General features: G+C 36.8%; 1 protein-coding gene across 14 annotated transcripts in view; it reads left to right on the forward strand.

Moving 5' to 3' along the window:
• The window catches only part of SPEF2 (sperm flagellar 2), an 88,676-nt gene that overhangs the window by 52,173 nt on the left and 16,236 nt on the right, over positions 1–20,267 (forward strand). For 6 of the 14 annotated variants that reach the window (XM_061357953.1, XM_061357952.1, XM_061357951.1 and 3 more), the window contains exons 29-33: positions 9,248–10,440; positions 10,543–10,760; positions 10,844–11,052; positions 17,450–17,556; positions 19,420–19,602. The exons of 2 other annotated variants lie outside the window; for them this stretch is intronic. In XM_061357953.1, the coding sequence (XP_061213937.1) occupies positions 9,248–10,440; positions 10,543–10,760; positions 10,844–11,052; positions 17,450–17,556; positions 19,420–19,602 (1,910 nt within the window). Of the gene's footprint in view, positions 1–3,217; positions 3,865–9,247; positions 10,441–10,542; positions 10,761–10,843; positions 11,055–17,449; positions 17,557–19,419; positions 19,603–20,267 lie in introns of those variants that run through there. 6 more of the 14 variants (XR_009726216.1, XR_009726217.1, XM_061357954.1 and 3 more) reach the window with 6 other exon arrangements.

Here is a 20,267-nt window from a genome sequence, read left to right on the forward strand (position 1 = left end):
ACTTAAGAATTCATAGGTCAGTGAACACTGAAACTATATTATTTTAAAAGACATTTCTAAAGTTATTAGTATTTTCATGGAACAATTAAATAGAGCCTTGTATAACTATTAACAGTTGTATTCTTCAAGTCAATGTGTACCAGTTGTTTTGGGTGATTAGCAAGTGTTAACTCAGATACGTATTTTTTTCTCTTTGTATGTTTAACTGTTTGTGTGCCTGCCCTCTAATTCTGGGAACATTGGTCTTAGGATGCTTGAAAATATTTTCTTGCAAAACTTATGTCTACTGTATAAATGCTGCAAAATAATTTAGATAAGGCAGTTTTAAACTGAGATGAAAAATTGTTAAACATATTTGCAGAGAGTTTAATTTCTACCAGTGCTTCATATTACAACTAGAATTTTAGTATGATTGCCACCAAGATTATGAAATAGAATGTGTAAATATAGAATCATAGAATACTTAGGGTTGGAAAGGACCTCAAGATCATCAAGTTCCAATCCCCCTGCCGTGGGCAGGGACACCTCACACTAAACCATGTCACCCATGGCTCTGTCCAACATGTACTTGAACACTGCCAGGGATGGAGCATTCACAACCTCCCTGGGCAACCCATTCCAGTGCCTCACCACCCTTACAGTAAAGAACTTCTTCCTTATATCTAGTCTAAACTTCCCCTGTTTAAGTTTTAACCCATTACCCCTTGTCCTATCACTTCAGTCCCTCATGAAGAGTCCCTCCCCAGCATCCTTACAGGCCCCCTTCAGATACTGGAAGGCTGCTCTGAGGTCTCCCTGCAGCCTTCTCTTCTCCAGGCTGAACAGCCCCAACTTTCTCAGCCTATCTTCATACGGGAGGTGCTTCAGTCCCCTGATCATTCTCGTGGCCCTCCTCTGGACTTGTTCCAACAGTTCCATGTCCTTTTTATGTTGAGGACACCACAACTGCACACAATACTCCAAGTAAGGTCTCACGAGAGCAGAGTAAAGGGGGAGGATCACCTCCTTCGACCTGCTGGTCACACTCTTTTTGATGCAGCCCAGGATATGGTTGGCTTTCTGAGCTGCTAGTGCACACTGAAGCTGGCTCATATTAATTTTCTCATCGACCAGCATCCCCAAGTCCTTCTCCTCAGGGCTGCTCTGAATCTCTTCTTTGCCCAACCTGTAGCTATGCCCAGGATTGCTCCAACCCACGTGCAGGACCTTGCACTTGGCGTGGTTAAACTTCATGAGGTTGGCATCAGCGCTCCTCACAAGCATGTCAAGGTCCCTCTGGAGGGCATTCCTTCCCTCCAGCATATCAACCGAACCACACAGCTTGGTGTCATCGGCAAATTTGATGAGGGCGCGCTCAATGCCACTGTCCATGTCAGCGACGAAGATGTTGAGCAAGACCAGTCCCAACAATGATCCCTGAGGGACACCACTCATTGCTGGTCTCCGGCTGGACACTGAGCCATTGACCACAACTCTTTGTGTGCGGCCATCCAGCCAGTTCTTTATCCACCGAGTGGTCCACCTATCAAACTGATGTCTCTCCAATTTAGAGACAAGGGTGTCGTGTGGTACAGTGTCGAAAGCTTTACACAAGTCCAGGTAGATGACAGCAACTGCTCTACCCCTGTCAATCAGTTCTGTATCCCCATCATAGAAGGCCAGCAAATTGGTCAGGCAGGATTTCCCGTTAGTGAAGCCATGCTGGCTGTCACCAAGCACCTTGTTGTTTTTCATGTGCCTTAGCATGCCTTCCATGAGAATCTGCTCCAAGATTTTGCCAGGCACAGAGGTGAGACTGACTGGTCTGTAATTCCCCGGGTCATCCATTTTCCCCTTCTTGAAAATGGGGGTTATATTTCCCTTTTTCCAGTTGTCGGGAACTTCACCTGACTGCCATGATGTTTCAAATATGGTGGCCAGTGGCTTAGCAACTTCATTTGCCAGCTCCTTCAGGACCTGCGGATGGATTATATAATGACCCATGGACTTGTGCACATTCAGACTTTTAAGATGGTCTCCAACCAGATCCTCTCCTACAGGAGGCCCAAGGTCTTCCTTCTCACAGTCCCTGTGTCTGCTTTCCAAGTCTTGGGTGGTGTGGTCAGAGCCTTTGCCAGTGAAGACAGAGGCAAAGAAGTCATTCAGAACCTCAGCCTTCTCCAAAGCCAGGGTAGCCAGTTCTCCTGAGAGCTTCCTGAAGGAGCCTGCGTTCTCCCTAGTCTGTTTTTTATTTGCTATGTGCCTGTAGAATCCCTTCCTGTTATCCTTAATATCCCTAGCCAAGTTTAATTCTGACTGGGCCTTATCTTTCCTAACCTGGTCCCTAGCTTCCCGGACAGCATCCCTGTACTCTTCCCAGGCCGCCTGTCCTTGCAGGATTATGTACTTTTGGATCCAAGTCATCAGTTTAATGAGGTCACAAAGGCATAATGAAGTTGAATTTAGTTCTTTATTCAGAAATTATTTTCATGTATAATTATGCAGCAATTCCAATTACATTTTGAGCATGATTTTCCTTTAGAGAGGCATGTGATCTTATCTATGGATAGTATTCCATATATAATGCCATGTGAAATTAAAAATCTATACATTTGTAATCATTAGAGGTGAAACGCAGATACCAGTTTGACTGTCATTCCCCTTAAAAGGTTTTCTTTTGCATTTAAGTCATTTATTCATCAAGGTACTTAAAACTAAAAAAAATTTGTCTAATACTAACACTATTGTTCTTGATCTCCAAAGGGATCTAGATGTGCTGCCAAACATCTTAGTCTTCTAATTCTTACTCACCTGAGTGTATGCTTCCTCCTCTGAGCATTCATATTGGAAATCCACACAAATGAGCATGTGAGTTATAGAGTATAGGGCAAATGTGAACAGAATGGATCTACCAGTCTTCTGTGCTGTGTAAATAGCAAAATTCCTAAGGTTGTTTTGAAAATGGAATATTAAGCTCATTTTCTATGACATTATGGAGATTCCATAAAGAAGAATTTTATCTAGCAATCCAAGAAATAAAAGAGTAACAAAGGAGAAAATATGTTGGAAGAAATAAACATGTGAACAGTTTTCTCACAGGATATTTGGTAAATGTCAAAAGGTTGTGTTTTCATTATGTGTTCAAAAATTGCCAAAATTAAAGTAAAAAGTGGTAGTGTTAATATACTTACAAATTGGTTGGTATTTACCAAATATATCTTACAGAATTTGTAAACAGTTTTGTGTTTCCTAGGTATTTAAAGTATTAAAGAACTGCTGGTTCATCACAGACAACTTTATTCTATCCTGAACACTTGGTTCTTCGGGGAAGCACATCACATTACTCAGCATTCTAAACACCGATGGACAAAAAATACAGCCTGTGCTGGACCTTCCTACGTACTGACACAGTCTTTTATTTCATAAGGAAATATTTTAATTATTCTTTTTTTATTCCAAGTGCCATCTCCTAAACTCAGTATTTGGGAGTTTTTTCATTCACAAATGCAGTATTTGTTAATTTCACTAACTCCTTTGATAAATTTGTTAACAGTGCTTTAAAATACTGGCTCAGGAATGTGCTGCTTTTTTATAGAAAGAACTATGGCAGGTCAAAAAAGAAGCTACTAACACTTTTTTTCCTTCTCTTCTACAGTATCTTTGGATATGTTCTGTTCTTATCAACAAGATTAAACTAACCATCCATTAGATTTCATCCTCTTTGATTCCCTTTAACCTTATGCTTCCTATCACAACATATATGGTCAATACAATTAGCACTTACTTGGAATGGCCTATTTTTGTTCTAATGTTGCTCCAGAGAATGTGGTTTTGGTAATGTTTTGCATTAGGAAATAGATGAAGATTCTATCCCAGACCTTTCTTCTTCATTGCACAAGAGAATTTTAAATTTTATTCATTTTTTACAGTCATCATCTTCATGAACGATTCCAGTTTGAACTATAGAACTGATTATTCAGCAGAAATAAATTCCAGTTAGGTTTAAAAAACTTCAACATCAAATATACAAAAATTTTTTCAAGCAAAACATAGAGGACAGCCTATGATTAAATTATGTTGCTATTTTCATATCATAGACTTGTTAACTAAGTTTTTCTGGGTTGCTGGATTTGGAATATGCTAGATAGTCTATTAAAGAGTTCTTCTATTTCAGCTGAAATATTACCTTTTAGTAAAATATTTTGTTGAGTGAAATAGTCAGAATTATATGCTGACCTTGAATAATGTCTACAGATTATGCTTTCTCTTCATAGGCATTTTTGAAGAAAGAATTCAAGACCTTATAGTAGTAATCCTAATGATCTGACTTTGATGTGAATAGAGTGAAGTCATATGTGAGTGTAGAAATAAGTTCATCATCTGTAACTTCACTTTTCTAAGACTGTATTTCTTTATAATGTGCTTTTTTCAAAACTTGAAAATAAGAAAGGTTAAGTTTGTAGACAGAGGAAGTGTCTTTTGCTAGACAAACAAGATAGATAGAAAATGCCTCAGTTTTGGGGATATAAAGCCTTTAATCAGAGATCCAGAATAGATACAACACTTCTTCCCACAAATAATGGAAAATTTGGTAATTCTACTGATTTAGTTTTACTTACACCACCTATTATATCTCTTACTAAATCATGTATGTTATTTAATTTCAGAAATATCTATTTGCCTATAGTGTTTAAAAATCTATGTATCCAATTGCTTTTATGAAACATATTTCACATGTTTGTATATGTTTTTGTGCATTTGAATGTACATATATCAGAGTATTAAGATTTCAGTGGAGGAACTCTCCTTTCCCCTCATTGCATCTGTGCAGAAGCCACCATACCTTATTCTGTGTAATTCTAAATTTAAAATCCCAATTCTGGCTAATTAGTAAATATTGGTGATATAACAGAATCAGTAATAATTGGTGAATAAATAAAGTGAAAGTGGCCTGTAGACGCTGATGAGTGTCTCAGTATCTTGGAGGGAGTGAATCATATTTTCGAGACTCCTGTCCTTTTTTATCTAAGCACAGAAGTGTCTCATACGAATAGCTCTTAAACTGTTAAAATTAGATTAATATAATTCAGACTCATGTTTCTTTCACTCATTCATCCCTTACAGTGTTGCTATGAGGCGCAGAACTTGCAGAGATCATCATCCAAAGTTCAAGTCAGGAATTGCTATGGATTTATTTTTCTCAGTGAAAATTGAGGGGAGTAGGAATGTTTAAATGTCTTTGTAAATTTTTATTAAAAGAAGATAAAATGGTAAAATAACTATCTCTACTACAGGTTTACAGTTGCTTCATATTTTGTCATAGAGTCATAGAAACATAGAATAGTTAGTGTTGGAAAGGACCTTAAGATCATCTAGTTCCAACCATCCACCATGAGCAGGAGCGCCTCACACTAAACCATGACACCCATGGCTCTGTCCAGCCTGGCCCTGAACACCGCCAGAGATGGAGCATTCACAACTTCCCTGGGAAACCCATTCCAGTGCCTCACCACCCTCAACAGTAAAGAACTTCTTCCTTACATCCAATCTAAACTTCCCCTGTTGAAGTTCTAACCCATTACCCCTTGTCCTGTCACTACAGTCCCTAATGGAGAGTCCCTCCCCAGCATCCTTACAGGCCCCCTTCAGATACTGGAAGGCTGCTATGAGATCTCCATGCAGCCTTCTCTTCTCCAGGCTGAACAGCCCCAACTTTCTCAGCCTATCTTCATACGGGAGGTGCTCCAGTCCCCTGATCATCCTCGTGGCCCTCCTCTGGACTTGTTCCAACAGTTCTGTGTCCTTTTTATGTTGAAGACACCAGAACTGCACACAATACTCCAAGTGAGATCTCACAAGAGCAGAGTAGAGGGGCAGGATCACCTCCTTCGACCTGCTGGTCACTCTCCTTTTAGAATCATTGAATCATAGAATAGTTAGGGTTGGAAAGGATGTTAAGATCATCTAGTTCCAATCCCCCTGCCATGAGCAGGGACACCTCACGTTAAACCATGTCACCCAAGGCTCTCTCCAACTTGGCCTTGAACACTGCCACGGATGGAGCATTCACAACTTCCCTGGGCAGCCCATTCCAGTGCCTCACCACCTTTTGATGCAGCCCAGGATATGGTTGGCTTTCTGGGCTGCGAGCACACACTGAAGCCAGCTCACGTTAAGTTTCTCATCAAACAGCACCCCCAAGTCCTTCTCCACAGGGCTGCTCTGAATCTCTTCTCTGCCCATCTATCATCTGTGTAAATTTATAATTTGAATCTCTATTCCAGTTCCTTGGTTTAGGGAAATGTTTTCATACAGTGCCTGCTGACTGGTTTGTCATTGAGTGTCTTTTGTATATGTGTGCCTTATAACTGAAGCATGTTGATTGTTTTTTTATCCTTGTGTCCCTTTAGATGTCACAGTCCTAGTTCACAGGGTAGACGTTTAGTGTATGCTTATGCTGCTGTCATTCTTAAATGCTCTCTTTCGAATGCTAGTTTTTCTGTTTTCAGTTTGAGTAGTGTTCACATCTTTATTTCCTCATTAAGGTGTTTTGGGTTTTTTTTCATATTTATTTGTTATGTTTCTGCACTGTTTATGTAAATATAAGTGCTTGTCTACGTCACCTTGTGTACCACTGAATGATACTTTAAAAAGAAAGAAAACCAATTCTACTTTGTGTAGCTTTTTCTATATTAGTTTTCCTTTTGATTTCACTTATGGCAAACTTTTATGTGAAAAAGAGTTCTATTCACAAGTAGTGCAGGCTGGCTTCCTTTTGTATTCTGTGTTCTTTCACTCGTGCCATTGCAACAAATCACGCCTTTTCCTCCTACTAGTCCATCTCCTGTTTCTTTCCATGTTTATTAGTCTCATTTATTGAAAAAAAAGAAAACACAAAAAAAACCAAACAAAAAAACAACCCTCCCCCTCCCAACAAAACAAAACCCAAATACTAAACCAAACCAAACTGAAAACCCCCCATGTCATCCTACCTCTGTGTTTTGTCTATATAGCTATGTTGCACTGGGTGCTGTGTGTGCGGTCTGAAAATGAGATTAGGCATTATGCATGTTGGCCATAGAGTGGATAAAAGCTTGTCATCTCCCTGGTTTTTCCTCAGCATGAGTGTTATAAGGATCTTTCTCCTGTATCTTGGAGCAGATCTGAAAGCAATTTATAAGACCTTCGTAACTCTAGCCTACTGACAAACTTGGTTCAAATTCGCCATTCTAAAATTATCAGGGAGGGAGAACTGGTAGACAGACAAATTGATTTAGAGAAACACAGGCAACACATCTGCATAACCTTAATTACTTAGGTAAGCATGGTAAGAGTATGTTTGAGAGAGGATTTGTAATGAGTATAATCATAGTTTAGATGGATTAAAGAGATGATCTGATGATTAGTGACTCTTAGCTATGTATTTACTGTTTTCACGCACTGTAAGATATGATGTCTTTCTAAAGGTGCGTGCTACTGATCACTTATTTTATACATTTTTACACACAATGTCCCAAACATCTTTTTCTAAGGTTTAAATCCTTGTGTTTTGAAATTAAAAAAAATTCAAAACTTGAAAAAGGTGGTATCATTGGAGGTCCATTTTACAGGGAATCTCATCTCTGACAGTGGCTCACAGAATCTGCTCCAATCCCCATTTTTCTAATCAACAGCAAATTTCTACAGGTGCCTATACACCTCAAGAAGCAGTGATCACGACAGAGGTGCTACAGTGATTTTTTTTCCTTCACCCTCTGACTTCTGCAGTTGCAGATCCGTTAATCTTACCCCTCCACTCACCCTTTTTCACCTTCTCTTGCAGTTTTCTGCCTGGCTGATATTAGAGAAGATTTTAATCTTTACCACAAGTTAAGAATGCTTCTCCTCTCTTTTTGGTCCTGGGTAGGGTACTTGGGCATGTGCCAGGAAAAGCTTCTGTAGTCTAGTTGTTTCTGCTGTCCATGTGAATTACAGCTGCTACTTCAAATGTAAAGTTGTTCAGAAGAATCTCTCATAATGGAAATGTATTTAAACTGCATATTCCTAACATTTTTTAATAATGGCCTTTCAGGATGTTCGGAATAGAATGGGGCAGGCAAACTGTCATTTTTACGACAAGGGGAACAGATAGTTCTCGCATTGTCTAATGCATATATGAAAATTTACCTCTTTTGTAAAATAGAAAAGAGTGTGGTATAAAGACTTTCTTAAGACCTTTTAATACATCAGAAGTGACTTTTCTTTTGGTGATTAGCTGAATGTAGATGTTAATTTTGTCTCTTCATGTATGCATTACAGTAAGGAGGGGGTGAGTCAGATTGTTTCTAGGCCATTTGCTCAGTGCTTTTCTTCTGCTATTTCCCTATCAATAGATTTCTTGTTGTATTGCCTTAGTCGTGCATGGAATTTGTCTTAATTATTTGACTGCTTTCCTTGCAAAGTATACTTTATGGCAACAGTGTACAAAAAGAACCATCAAATTACTTTCAAAGGTAGAAGATTCACTAGCTCTAGGGATAGAATTAAAAAAAAAAGTCAGCTTATGGCATTTACTCCTACAAAATACAAGAATGACCATCTTGAGAACAATTTGTGAAATTAATGTTGAGAACAATCTCAATACTTTGAGAATGTTTCAAATTTGAGGAACAAAATGTGAAGCTTTTCAAAACAATAAAATCATTCTGTGGATATATATATATGTATAAAATAATTCTGTGGAGATATATATAGATACATATATATATATATTAAGAAGAGCCAGTCAGCTACATATGCCATAGAACGTCTTAATGCATTTTGTGATTCGTATAGGATTATGTATTTATGGACTTGCTCCAAGTTACCTTTTCTGATAATGTCAGGTGTTGTGGGCATTGTAACAGGTTTGTGACTTCAGTAATATGTTCTTCAGACATTCTGCCTGAAAGACCATTCTGACTTCTACCCCGTCACTGTTTTCCTCTGTTTCTAAAATAGTATTGATGCTGCTGCAGTTTACTGGTTGCATATTCTGACAAACTTCTGGTAGTCAAAAGGAAATTGGAATCAAAACAGACCATTTCTTACAAGGGTCCTAGGTAGCCTCCAAGTGATTTAAGAGTAGATCTCAGATTTCCCTGTTCTCTTGCTGTTTATTGCAAGTCACAGTCTAGTCCCAAATTAACAGAACAAATGTAGATGAAAAAAGAAAACAAAACAAAAAAAAAAAAGATAATTTATTAAATAAAACCTATTTTATATTTAGTTGTTTCTTTTTAAATTATAGCCATAAAAGCACTGAAGCAATTCAAAAGAAAGAGTAATTCTTCTAGCAAGAGAGAAGTTGGTGACAGAGGGAAAGAGAAGAAAGATTTGGAACATCAGAGAACAAAGAGGAATCTCCACTTTCCAAAAATATGGCTAACAAAATACTCCTGGTTAAAATATGATGGTGAAAGGGGAATAATGTTTTGTGCACCATGTCGTAAGCATAATGTAGATTTGGGGGAAAACATTCATAATTTTTGTTCTGGCACTGATGATTTCAAGCTGGAATTTATAAACACACACCAGAGTAGTGAAGCTCATGCCTGGGCTACCTGCATGGAAGCTGCCACTACTGCGTCACCACATACAGATTCTGCTGAGCAGATGTTGAAGTGCATGAACTCCATAACATTAGGTAGAGTAGAAAATATTTTTAGAACATGCCATGCTATAGCTAAATCTGGTCATCCCTTTACAGACCTTGACTGGATGTGCAAACTAGATGATATGAAAGGAGTGGATATTGGTTCTGTATTTAGAAATGACAAGTCAGCAAGAATGTTTATACATTTTATTGCTGAAGTGGAAAGAAGAGCTTTGAAAGAGAAATTGGAGAAATGTAAATTTTTTTCTGTTATTAGTGATGGAGTCACAGACAGTATACTAAAAAAGGCTGCAGTCGTCTACGTGCGCTTTGCAAATGAGGGAAAAGTCCATTGCCAGATTGTTGGGGTACAACCTGTTCACAAAACTGATGCTTCAACCATAAAAAATGCAATTGAGCAAACATTACAAATAAATCTTCAGCTCAGCCTTGCAAGCCAAGACTGGTCAAGAAAATTAGTTGGGTTTGGAAGTGATGGGACAGGTGTCATGGTAGGAGAAAACAGTGGGGTAGCTAAACTCCTGAGGGAAATTCAGCCTTGTATACTGTCTCTACGTTGTTTTGCTCACCACCTAAATCTGGTTTACAAAGAAGTGCTGGAAAATGTGCAGCTGTACAACATCTTAATCAGCCTCCTGAGAAATATGTATTACTTTTATCATAACTCACCGCTAAATAAGAATAATCTGAAAGCCACGTATGAAGCCATCAAATTACGCCCAGCTATTCCTTCTCGCATTGGAGGCTCCCAGTGGCTTCCTCGTCTACAAACAGCTCTACAAATTCTCCTTAAAGGTTATCCTGCAATTGTTCTACATCTGAATAAGGTAAATAATTTAATATTTGGATGTAACTTAAGGAAAAATTAATTGCTATAGCTAATTTTGGTCCACATACCTGATATTTTCTTTTCCTATATTGATTTCCAGATTGAAAGAGATTCAACAGCCTCAAACCAGCAGAAAGTCAAAGGTCTTTTGCACCTCCTTCTGAAAATGGAGATAGTCAAGTTTTCTCACTTCTTGTTGGATGTCATCAATGTGCTCAATATTCTGTCATGTGTTACGCTGGATCACAACTCCTCCATTGCAGATATATTTGCAACTGTACAGTTAACATTGGAAACACTCCACATGTATCAAACAAGGTCTGGCATTTCTAACTGAAAGATGATCTCTTAGAATATAATAAAAGAGGATTACATATTGGTTTGTATTCTGTATCTTTCAGAGCTGGACCAAAGGAACGCCTAATGGAGACTCTTCAGCTCTTTCATGGTTATCAGCTTATTGGAAATGGAAATATTTCAGCAGTACGAACCAAAGTACTACATGGTCTGGTGAATAGGCTACGTGATTGTTTTTGCGATGCAAGTCAAGATGTTCTGAGAGCAACTACTATTGGAAGTTTTAAACTGTGGCCTAGCAAAATGAAACAAGGTGTAGAACTGTAAGAGTGTCTATTTGAAGTGCCTTCTAAACTTCTTAAAAGCATAAAAACATTTTTGCTTTGCCTCTGTTACAGAATTTGGTGAAAAGGAAGTGTCTGTCTTGATTAAACATTATGAAGTCATACTAGAAGCTGCCAGTGTGGAAACAGGTGAAGTAGAAACTGAATGGAGCATGTTGAAATCAGAACTATATGAGAGGTAAGAAAAAACCTACATTTGTATCTGTTTACTCAAAAGGATTATGTAACTATATTTAGTGATAGTTAATTATATTTTGTACCATGCTTTTTAGATTTCAGAACATCCAGAATTTGACATGGGATTCCGTGAACTCAGATTATTCAAAGAAGTATCCCAACATCCTGATGTTGGTAGATTTGATCCTAACTCTGCCAGCAAGCTCAGCTGTAACAGAGAGAGGCTTCAGTCAAATGAAACTCAGCATGATGCATTTACACTCTAAACTAAGGTCTGAAAGTGTGACAGATCTTATGATAATTCAGATGAACTCTCCAGATATCAAAAAGTTTGACCCCCAGAAAGCTATTCATTTGTGGAATGCTACTTGGCAGAGAAATAGAAGACAACAGGAAGGTGACAAATGATGACAAATCAAAAACCTGATTACTCCTCTTGAGTTTGATTTGCAGACTCTTTTTTTTATTTCACAGTCTTCTTGTGACATACATGGACACTTTAAATGAATACCTGCCATGACTAATGAGTGTAAAATTTGTATTTTTTCCATAATGAATTATAATGTTAAAATACAGCTTTTCTTTATGTTCACTGCGGAATCACCAGTAGGTGTTTACATTTATCCTTCTATAAACCGAAGACAATTGAAAAATAATGGAGTACCTTGTTACCTTGGCAACATTTGGACAGAGGGATGACTGTCCAACTTCTGTGTAACTGATCCTAACTTCTATCTGATTGTTTATTGCATTTAGCTGAGTCACAATGCATTATAACCACTGGGGTTAACTGTCATCTCAGTCTTCGGTCGTTCAACAAGCTCCATAGACTCTGAAGCCCCACGTTTTCTTTTCATAAATGTGTGAAAAATCAGTGCCTTATTTCTGTCAAATGACTGCTTGAGCTCTGTAGCCTATGAAGTTTGGGTCATACCTTCTCTCTGTATCTGTTTGTGTTGCTACTTCTTACTCGCCTGTGGATATAGTTTTAAAATGACCTTTCATAGATTTTTGTCAGACTTGTTCTGCAGAAGGAAGTCCTCTCCCACAGATCCATTTTGCATTGCTGATTATTTATTGCACATGTCAGTCTTCCCATAGCAAATACTCTTACAGCCAAAATATGACTAATATACTTCACAACTTCAGCCACTTTTTTCCCTGTAAAAATATTTGTAAGGGTTACAATAAGAATGCTCTATCTTAATTTTTCATCTAGAAGTTGAGAATGAGAATTGTTTACAGAAGCATCTGATTTTGTAATTTTGCATGTTGTGAATGCAACTTCCTACTTTATAATTTCCAACGAATGTAAAGCACACCAGCAGAATATATTTCCACCGTCAAGGAAAAATCATTGATTATATCAAAAGATAGCTAAAGTGAAATCATTCTTAGTTCTTCCAGCAGCAGTGAGGATGAAATAGAATAATCTGAGAGAAATCTGAAGGTGAATGACCTCACATTATCACTTTCAATATAAAACATGTCTAGTAATTGCAGAAGACATGCTATGCTATGCTATGCGTACATATTTAGTCTTTTTCTGTGTGTCTTGCATGTATATTTGTGCTACTTCTAGGTCTGAACATTATGTCAGAAATAGAGTTGGCATTGAATGAATCCCTTGTTAAAGGATGTTAGTCCGTTCAAGTAGAATTAATCTGTAGGCATGAGAAAAAGATATCAGTACTATGAGTTATATGCTTGTTTATAGATAACAAAAAGTGTTTAATTATGTTTCACCTAATAAGTAACAGAGTATGTGTTATACGGGATACCTTATTAGATACGTGGAATTGCTAGTTCTAAGGTTTTTCTCTTTAATCACATAATACCCAGATTTTCCCCTCGAAGTTTTCAAATCGGAAGATTTTAACTATAAAGAGACTAGAAGAAGTTTGAAATGTGTCTCCAGAATGTTCCAACAGCAGAAGACATAAGTAACAAACAAATGTTTAGAATCTATAACACTGAAATTGCTTCCATGATGCATGGGGCAGCATCACATTTTTAGTATTAGGGTTGAAGATAATCATAGAATAGTTAGTATTGGAAAGGACCTTAAGATCATCTAGTTCCAGTCCCCCTGCCAGGGGCAGGGACTCCTCACACTAAACCATGTCAACCAAGTCTCTGTTCAACCTGGCCTGGAACTCCGCCAGGGATGAAGCATTCATAACTTCCTTTAACAATCCATTCCAGTGCCTCACCACCCTTACAGTAAATAACTTCCTCCTTATATCCAATCTAAATTTCCTCTGTTTAAGTTTTAACCCATTACCCCTTCTCCTACCACTACAGTCCCTAATGAAGAGTCCCTCCCCAGCATCCTTACAGGCCCCCTTCAGATACTGGAAGGCTGCTATGAGGTCTTCCAATAGTCTTGTCTTCTCTTCTCCAGGCTGAACAGCCCCAACTTTGGAAAAGACCTTTAAGATCATCAAATCCAACCATTAATGAATGCATTGCCCTTGGAAAAATGCTGGCAAAATCTTAGTGTCATAACAAGTAGTTGGAAATGGATATCAAGAAGTCATCCATGTCTGAAAATGGGATCAAATTTAGTTAGAAAATCTATATGCAGTATTTGCCCTCATTGTTTTTTCATAAGCTTTTAAAATAGTGCACTGTAGAATGTGTGGTTTGTTTTTCTTAGTGCTTTGGTGTCCTGATTACATGGCTCTTTATCAGTCTCTGAAATATTTTGCTGCAAATTGTTTCCTATCATTCTTCCTAACTGCAGCTATGGAGAGGGAGTTATCCTCTCTAACTAACTTTTAGTGCTGAATTTTCTGGTAACATTCCTTTCATAGATGAAACTAGGAGAATTCCTTCAACCTTGCTCTTAGGACCTATTTTCTAGGCCTGTGATGACTCTTATTGCTTTCTTCTGGGCACTCTTTAGTTTCCATACTAGATCTGCAAATTCCAAAATTATATGCCAGCAGAGGCCTTAACAGATTAAAAGAATGCACAAGTTATTTCCAGTGTATGCCCATCTACTTTCTGGCAATATTATAATTTGCCATAAACCCAAGAGCCTTTCCTATAGGAATTTTACATTGGCAAAAAGATCCCCATTGTCACGTTTATGCAGTTCATTATTTCATCCCAGTGTGGCGCTTTATTTTTATTCTTATTGTATAGTGTCATTTTTATCCTAGAGTGTATCTCCAATTTGTATGTAAAGTTCACTATGAATTCTAATCCTGTTTCCAATGTGATTGAAGTCTTTTCCCGCTTGTTTTCATCTGTAATGTAGTAAGTGGATTAATTTGTGCAGTCTGTTTCCTCAGAGTACTTGGGTGTGTTTCCAGTGAAATGTACTGGGTGATCTTGAACATCTCTCTGGTATTTCAAAATATTGAATTCTGATATTTTTTCAAATATTTGCTAACCCTTCTAATTAAAAGTGTTTGTACACATTTAATAAGTTTATTTTCTATTCAGTCTCCTACATTATTCAACAAAAACCCACTGGGTGGTTTGGTTTCTTTTTTTTTTTTAGAAATTAAATTAATGAATTTAAATTAAATTGATGAATCATCTTTTGTCTTGTCATACAATCAGATATTCAAAACCAGTTACATGCTCTGTAATATAAAACCAAATACATTAAACTGAGACAAAATAACAAAAAATACATTGAGCAAAGTTATTTGATACCTTTATCACGTGTTTATGATGGATTTCATCTCTCTCTGAGACTTCCTCATTCCTCCTAAGTACTTCATGAGGAGGAATTAGGTCACACCCAATTTGAAGTTTTTGAGCTATTATAACTTTTTGAGGACACTTTGAAATTGACCCACATGTGGTATTTCAAGAGGAGGTAGTAAAGAAAAAGAAATTGCCCTACAGCATACCAGCAATTCTGTAATTAATAGATTGAAAGTAATTTAGCCCTGAGAGAGTTGTTTCTTCACACTTAAAGAAAGAAAATTGGTCAGACACTGCAGATCACCTGACAGTGCTGCCATAGGCTTACAGCAACTAATACCAAATTTACCTGAATACTATGTTCTAGCGTGTTCTACAGTCCAGAGTTCTATAAAATGTGATTAGTGTTTTAGTCTCTGATCCTTTAATTCCATTTTAGACATTCTCTTTATTAATAATTCAAGTTTTTTAATTTCTTTGCTCCTCAAACACCTCTTAGATATATTTCTGAAGTCATGTAGCTTCATGAAAAGTGACATGAGGATATTAATACTGTTTTAGGGTTTTGGTGTTGTTTTTTTTTGCAGTAGAACAAAATTCAGTTTTATTTAGGAATACAGAAACTCACAGGAAATACAGTAACAGCATTTTCTGTTGTCATATAGGGAAATCAGAGTAGGAATTGAACAGCTTAAGCCATAAGGTAAAGTGACAGAAAAAAGGGATCAGATGTGGGAAGGGAAATCTTTAGTAAAGCATGAAATATAAACTACAGTAGCTGGGCTTTTCATGGTAAAGCACTAGAAAACTTGATATGGCAAATAAGATTTAATAATTTTCCTGTTATTTTAATACAAAGTTTTCATTGGCTTCTTAGTGGCCCATAGCCTGTTCTCTCCATGAACCACTAAAATGTTTCATGGTTTATTGAATGTTCTATGAAGCCTTCCAGTAATGATACCTCTGTGAGGCAGGCTGTATTGTGCTTTCTGGAAATCATCTGATCCTTGTGGCTTGAGGTTCTCATCAAAATACAAGTCTCTGGTTACTTTAAAATTATTAAATCAGCAGTGCAAGGTGCTTCAGTAAATAGCAAATGATTTATCGCATGGTGTTCTTTCTGAAAGTAGGTAACACAAAATCCTCCAAGGGGTGGTATCAGAGCACTGTTATCAGCCTCCCAGTGTTTTTGCCAGTTTTTACTTTCATGCTGAAATTTATGGTGGGACATAAGGCTTCAAGTCCAGGTGTTTCCCCCTTCTTGTTCTCCCAACAAACTTTAAGCTTCCCAAATCTATTCTTTTACTTTTCTTTCTAAACTTACATATGTACTGGATTTATCTGCTGCATTAAGATGTGCTGAGGGCATTACTTCTGATTTTCCAAGTTGAAGGCAAACATGTCTACAGAGATTGTAGACTATTAATTCAAATTGGCAACTTGAAACGTGAGTTTGGATACTGACATTATGAAATTAATGTCATACCACTTAATTTCTTCTTAATAAACTTAACATATTTCACTTCTCTACTCCGAAGAAAAGTTGTTCACCATAGAATGTGTACAGCTGTGCCTTTTCAAAAGGGCAAGTTTGGCCGTAAAACGGAGAAAAAAAAAAAAAAAGTAAGTCCTTCCAGTATTTCACTTTACTGTGTTTGCTCTAAAGGTAATCTGAAAATTTACTTTTTTGACACTATTTCAGTGATTATAACCTGACCAAATCAGCTTTGTCTCTCAAAATTTAGATAATTTGAAACTAATTTTACTTTTTTTTTTTTTTGTCATTAATGCAGAGATTTCCCAGTAAATCCTCACTAAGTCAGCAATGTCCACTTCTGAAAGAAAAGACCCATATAAGTCTGTTAAATGTTGGTACACAGTTTTGTGTTATAATGTTGTGCATGGAATTTGAAGATACTATTTGCATATAAGCAAATCTCTATCTAAAAAAATAAATAGGTCTTGTTGCACCTTTTTTATCATGATTTCTGTAAAATAAAATTGACTGACGTGGTTATAATTCCCACAAGACAATTCTAAGAAGCCTTTTAAGCGATTCAGTTTTGTTTCAAAGTCTAACAGACAGCAATTCATGTTTTCCATCCTTTTCTCTAACAGGATGCTTACTTTCAAGACTAGAGATAGATTTATGATTCATTAAAATGGCACAGTGAAATAAAATGCTAGTAGAATGTGTATTTGATTTGTATTCATGAACTGCTCATTTACTGTCAGTGTAGACTGCATCAGTATGGGTTAGTGACCACAATGCAGATGAGGAAAGTATCAAAAGGATTGCAGTGTATTGGAGTATTAATTATTTGCATATTAGAAAGGCCACATATGTTTACTTTAAATGAGAATTCTGTGTTTAGTTTGAATGATACTACCACTATCAACAGTACGTAATAGCAAAATAAAATATTTTCCCATATGGCCATTGAAATAAAAAATAGATTCCATCTAACAAAAAAAGGTCATTTAAAATTATAAATATTATTTTTTATATTGACTTTCTTTTATTAGGTTTTATACAAAAGAAAGAATTTATTGACGCATTTATTGACATGATTAATTTAAATCTTGGAGCAAATTGCCTTCCTGATGCATGGATGAATTTAACACTTCCACGCGTAAGTTTACTACTATTTTCATTTCAACTGAAGTGTTGGTTTGTGTAGGAGATGCAGCATTGTCTTTACTATCATAAAGTCAAGAGTATAACTATTATAGTGTTATCACTTTGTCCGTAAAATTCTTCTGTTTCACTAGTGAAAGATTCTGGAAGCCACTGTAACAGAAATAAAATGCTTTTGTCAGCACTATGTTTGTTTTCAATTTTCAATTTCTAGCAGTTCCTTAGAAACCATACAAAAATAATTTCCAGGAGTTAAAAGGAAACTGCTTATGTTCTTCATTCCAAGACAGGAGAATAAAATCTGTAGCTGTATGACCTTAAACTTATTTAATCAATTTTTTTTCTGATTTAGGAACATGGAAATTTATAGTTTAATCTTGCCAAGTCTTCCACCAGTGAATATTCTTATTAATTTTACTTCCAGGTATTGTTGGTAAGCCTGTAAGCCTATGGAAAGGTTTACTTGTTTTAGCATATTTTTTATCATTATTTCTGTCAGTAAGCCATGATTCACATTAAGGTTTTATTGCATTTTACATGAGGGGAAACAGCTTTATTCAAATGTTTTGCACACACATGAACAGCATGAGTAAACCATTTGAAAGTTTCTGAGCAGGATTCCCACTGAGTTTAATAAAAACTGAGCACAGCTATCATCATCAGTATATAAAAATCTAATTTTAGCACAGGAAATTCATTATAGGGGAAAAATATGAGTCAAAGATTGTGTGTTAATAGGTCACATGGGCATATATCCCATGTTCTTTATTCTTTGAGAACTTTTAGTGCTTATAAGTACTATTTTAGATTTTAAAATGTACTTTCCTTCCTTAAAAGCACCATTTTAAAATGAGACTATTAGATTTATAGTGGAAGCCAGAACTTACATACAAAAGAAAGTGCATGGTGTGTAAGCTAAGGTCCACATTTATTCTGCACAAGCTGTTCTGCATTGAACTCCCCATTTCATAATTGTGTGACATGATAGAATTTCCAACAAGTTTTGGAATTATAATAAGCAGTACTGTACCTGCCAATCTTGGAGCAGTTGACATCTACAGTATTACCAAATTGTTTCAGTCTGTGTTGCCTCAGGCCCTAATTCCTGAAAAAATATTGCTTTCTTCTTGAACTCCAGTCTGGAGCAAACCAGGCACTTCCCTTGACAAGGAAATCTGGCTGCAGGGCAAAAGTTAGTGTAGAAGTACACAGCAGGGTCTCAACACACCAGTAGTGCAGAAATAAACTGCCAATTTTTTTCTCTCTACCAGGTACAGCCTTTGCTATGCTGTGTCAGGAGACTTTATATGTATTCTATGTGTGTTCTGTACCCCACTTTGCTACCCACTTCTTCAGTGGTAAAAAGACACATGCAGTGTCTTTTCACTACTACTTTTTCTAACTGAAAATAATGCTGGAGCAGGGGAAAGCCATGTGGTGTTCACCTGTAAGAGTAAGCAACATAGAGCCAAAGCACAAGCCCAACCATTTACTAGATTCTGTACATGTGCTGCTAAATTGTCAGCTCCGTTTTTAGTACTCTCCCAGGTGGAGCATAGTTCAGGAGTTAGCATGTACCAAGGGCTGTTACTTCATAGGCAGTTTAGATACAGACCCCTCTTGAGACAGCTGAGTATTTATTTAGAGGGATATCAACTACACGTACCAATTGGCCTCAGTGATGGACAGTGGTCTGCGACTTGTTTAGTGATACATGTCCTTTATTCATCTTTGAAATCTCACTGCAGATGTCCTGTGCATCCTCACCAGGTAAAAGACCAAAGTATACAAAGCATATTGAAAGAGTATGTTTATGCAAGCATATTTGACAGTAGTAATTGTTTTTTTTTGTTTATAGTTACAAAATTTGGCATCTGCATTCTCAGTGAACTCAGAACTTACTGACTGGCGCAGATTCTTGCTAGCAGCAGCACAGCCTTGGCCAGTACCATCTGTGACACAACTTCTTGAAACGCTACACAGCTTCAAGTCTCTTGATGTAGCTGGATCAGGCTTTGTTACACAGGAACACTATATGCAGGTTGTAATTATTTTCTTTTTTGAATAATATTCTTTCATTAAACTCTGAATTAAATGGTGCATTATTTGGTTTATTCACATTCAGAAAGTCAGTCTGAATTTTAAATGTTTTGGGGTTTGAGGGTGCTTTCTAGTGTCTTCAGGAAATTGAAGGCCTAATATCCATGTTATCCATAGTTCCACAAATCAGGCTAATTAAGCTTACTTTTTACTTCCATTTCCTACTTCCCCCAAAGTAAATTTCAAGTGAAAATCCTTCCTGTTCAAAAGAAACTATTCTGTGAGCATTTTGACTACTATTAACTTACTTAACAGCATTGCATAGTTCACCAGTGTTTTTCAGGAAACAATTTTAGTGAAAGGGTACTAAGACTACATTTTTATTCCTTTAGCAAAATTCTGCTTATTAAATTTTCACTTGCTTTTACTTTAGATTCTTAATCATGTTTTGGATGACTGCCGGTTCATTCATTTAATGCATACTAGCTATATGTATCATATATTTGTAGATACAGATTTATGTAGGTAGATATATATATATGTCAGTTTCAGAACTACTGTCAACAGTTTAAAACTTCCAGGAGTGCCTGCCAAGCCCTACATACCTGAAAGTTGCAAAGAAACAAGTTCTGCAAAGCCAGAAGCCCCACAAAATGTGCAAGTCTA

Source organism: Neopsephotus bourkii, unplaced genomic scaffold (assembly GCF_033783945.1).
Source record: "Neopsephotus bourkii isolate Nb327-2 ecotype Australia unplaced genomic scaffold, CSIRO-AGI_Nbou_v1 NB_933, whole genome shotgun sequence".
NCBI classification, from domain to species: Eukaryota; Metazoa; Chordata; class Aves; order Psittaciformes; family Psittacidae; genus Neopsephotus; species Neopsephotus bourkii.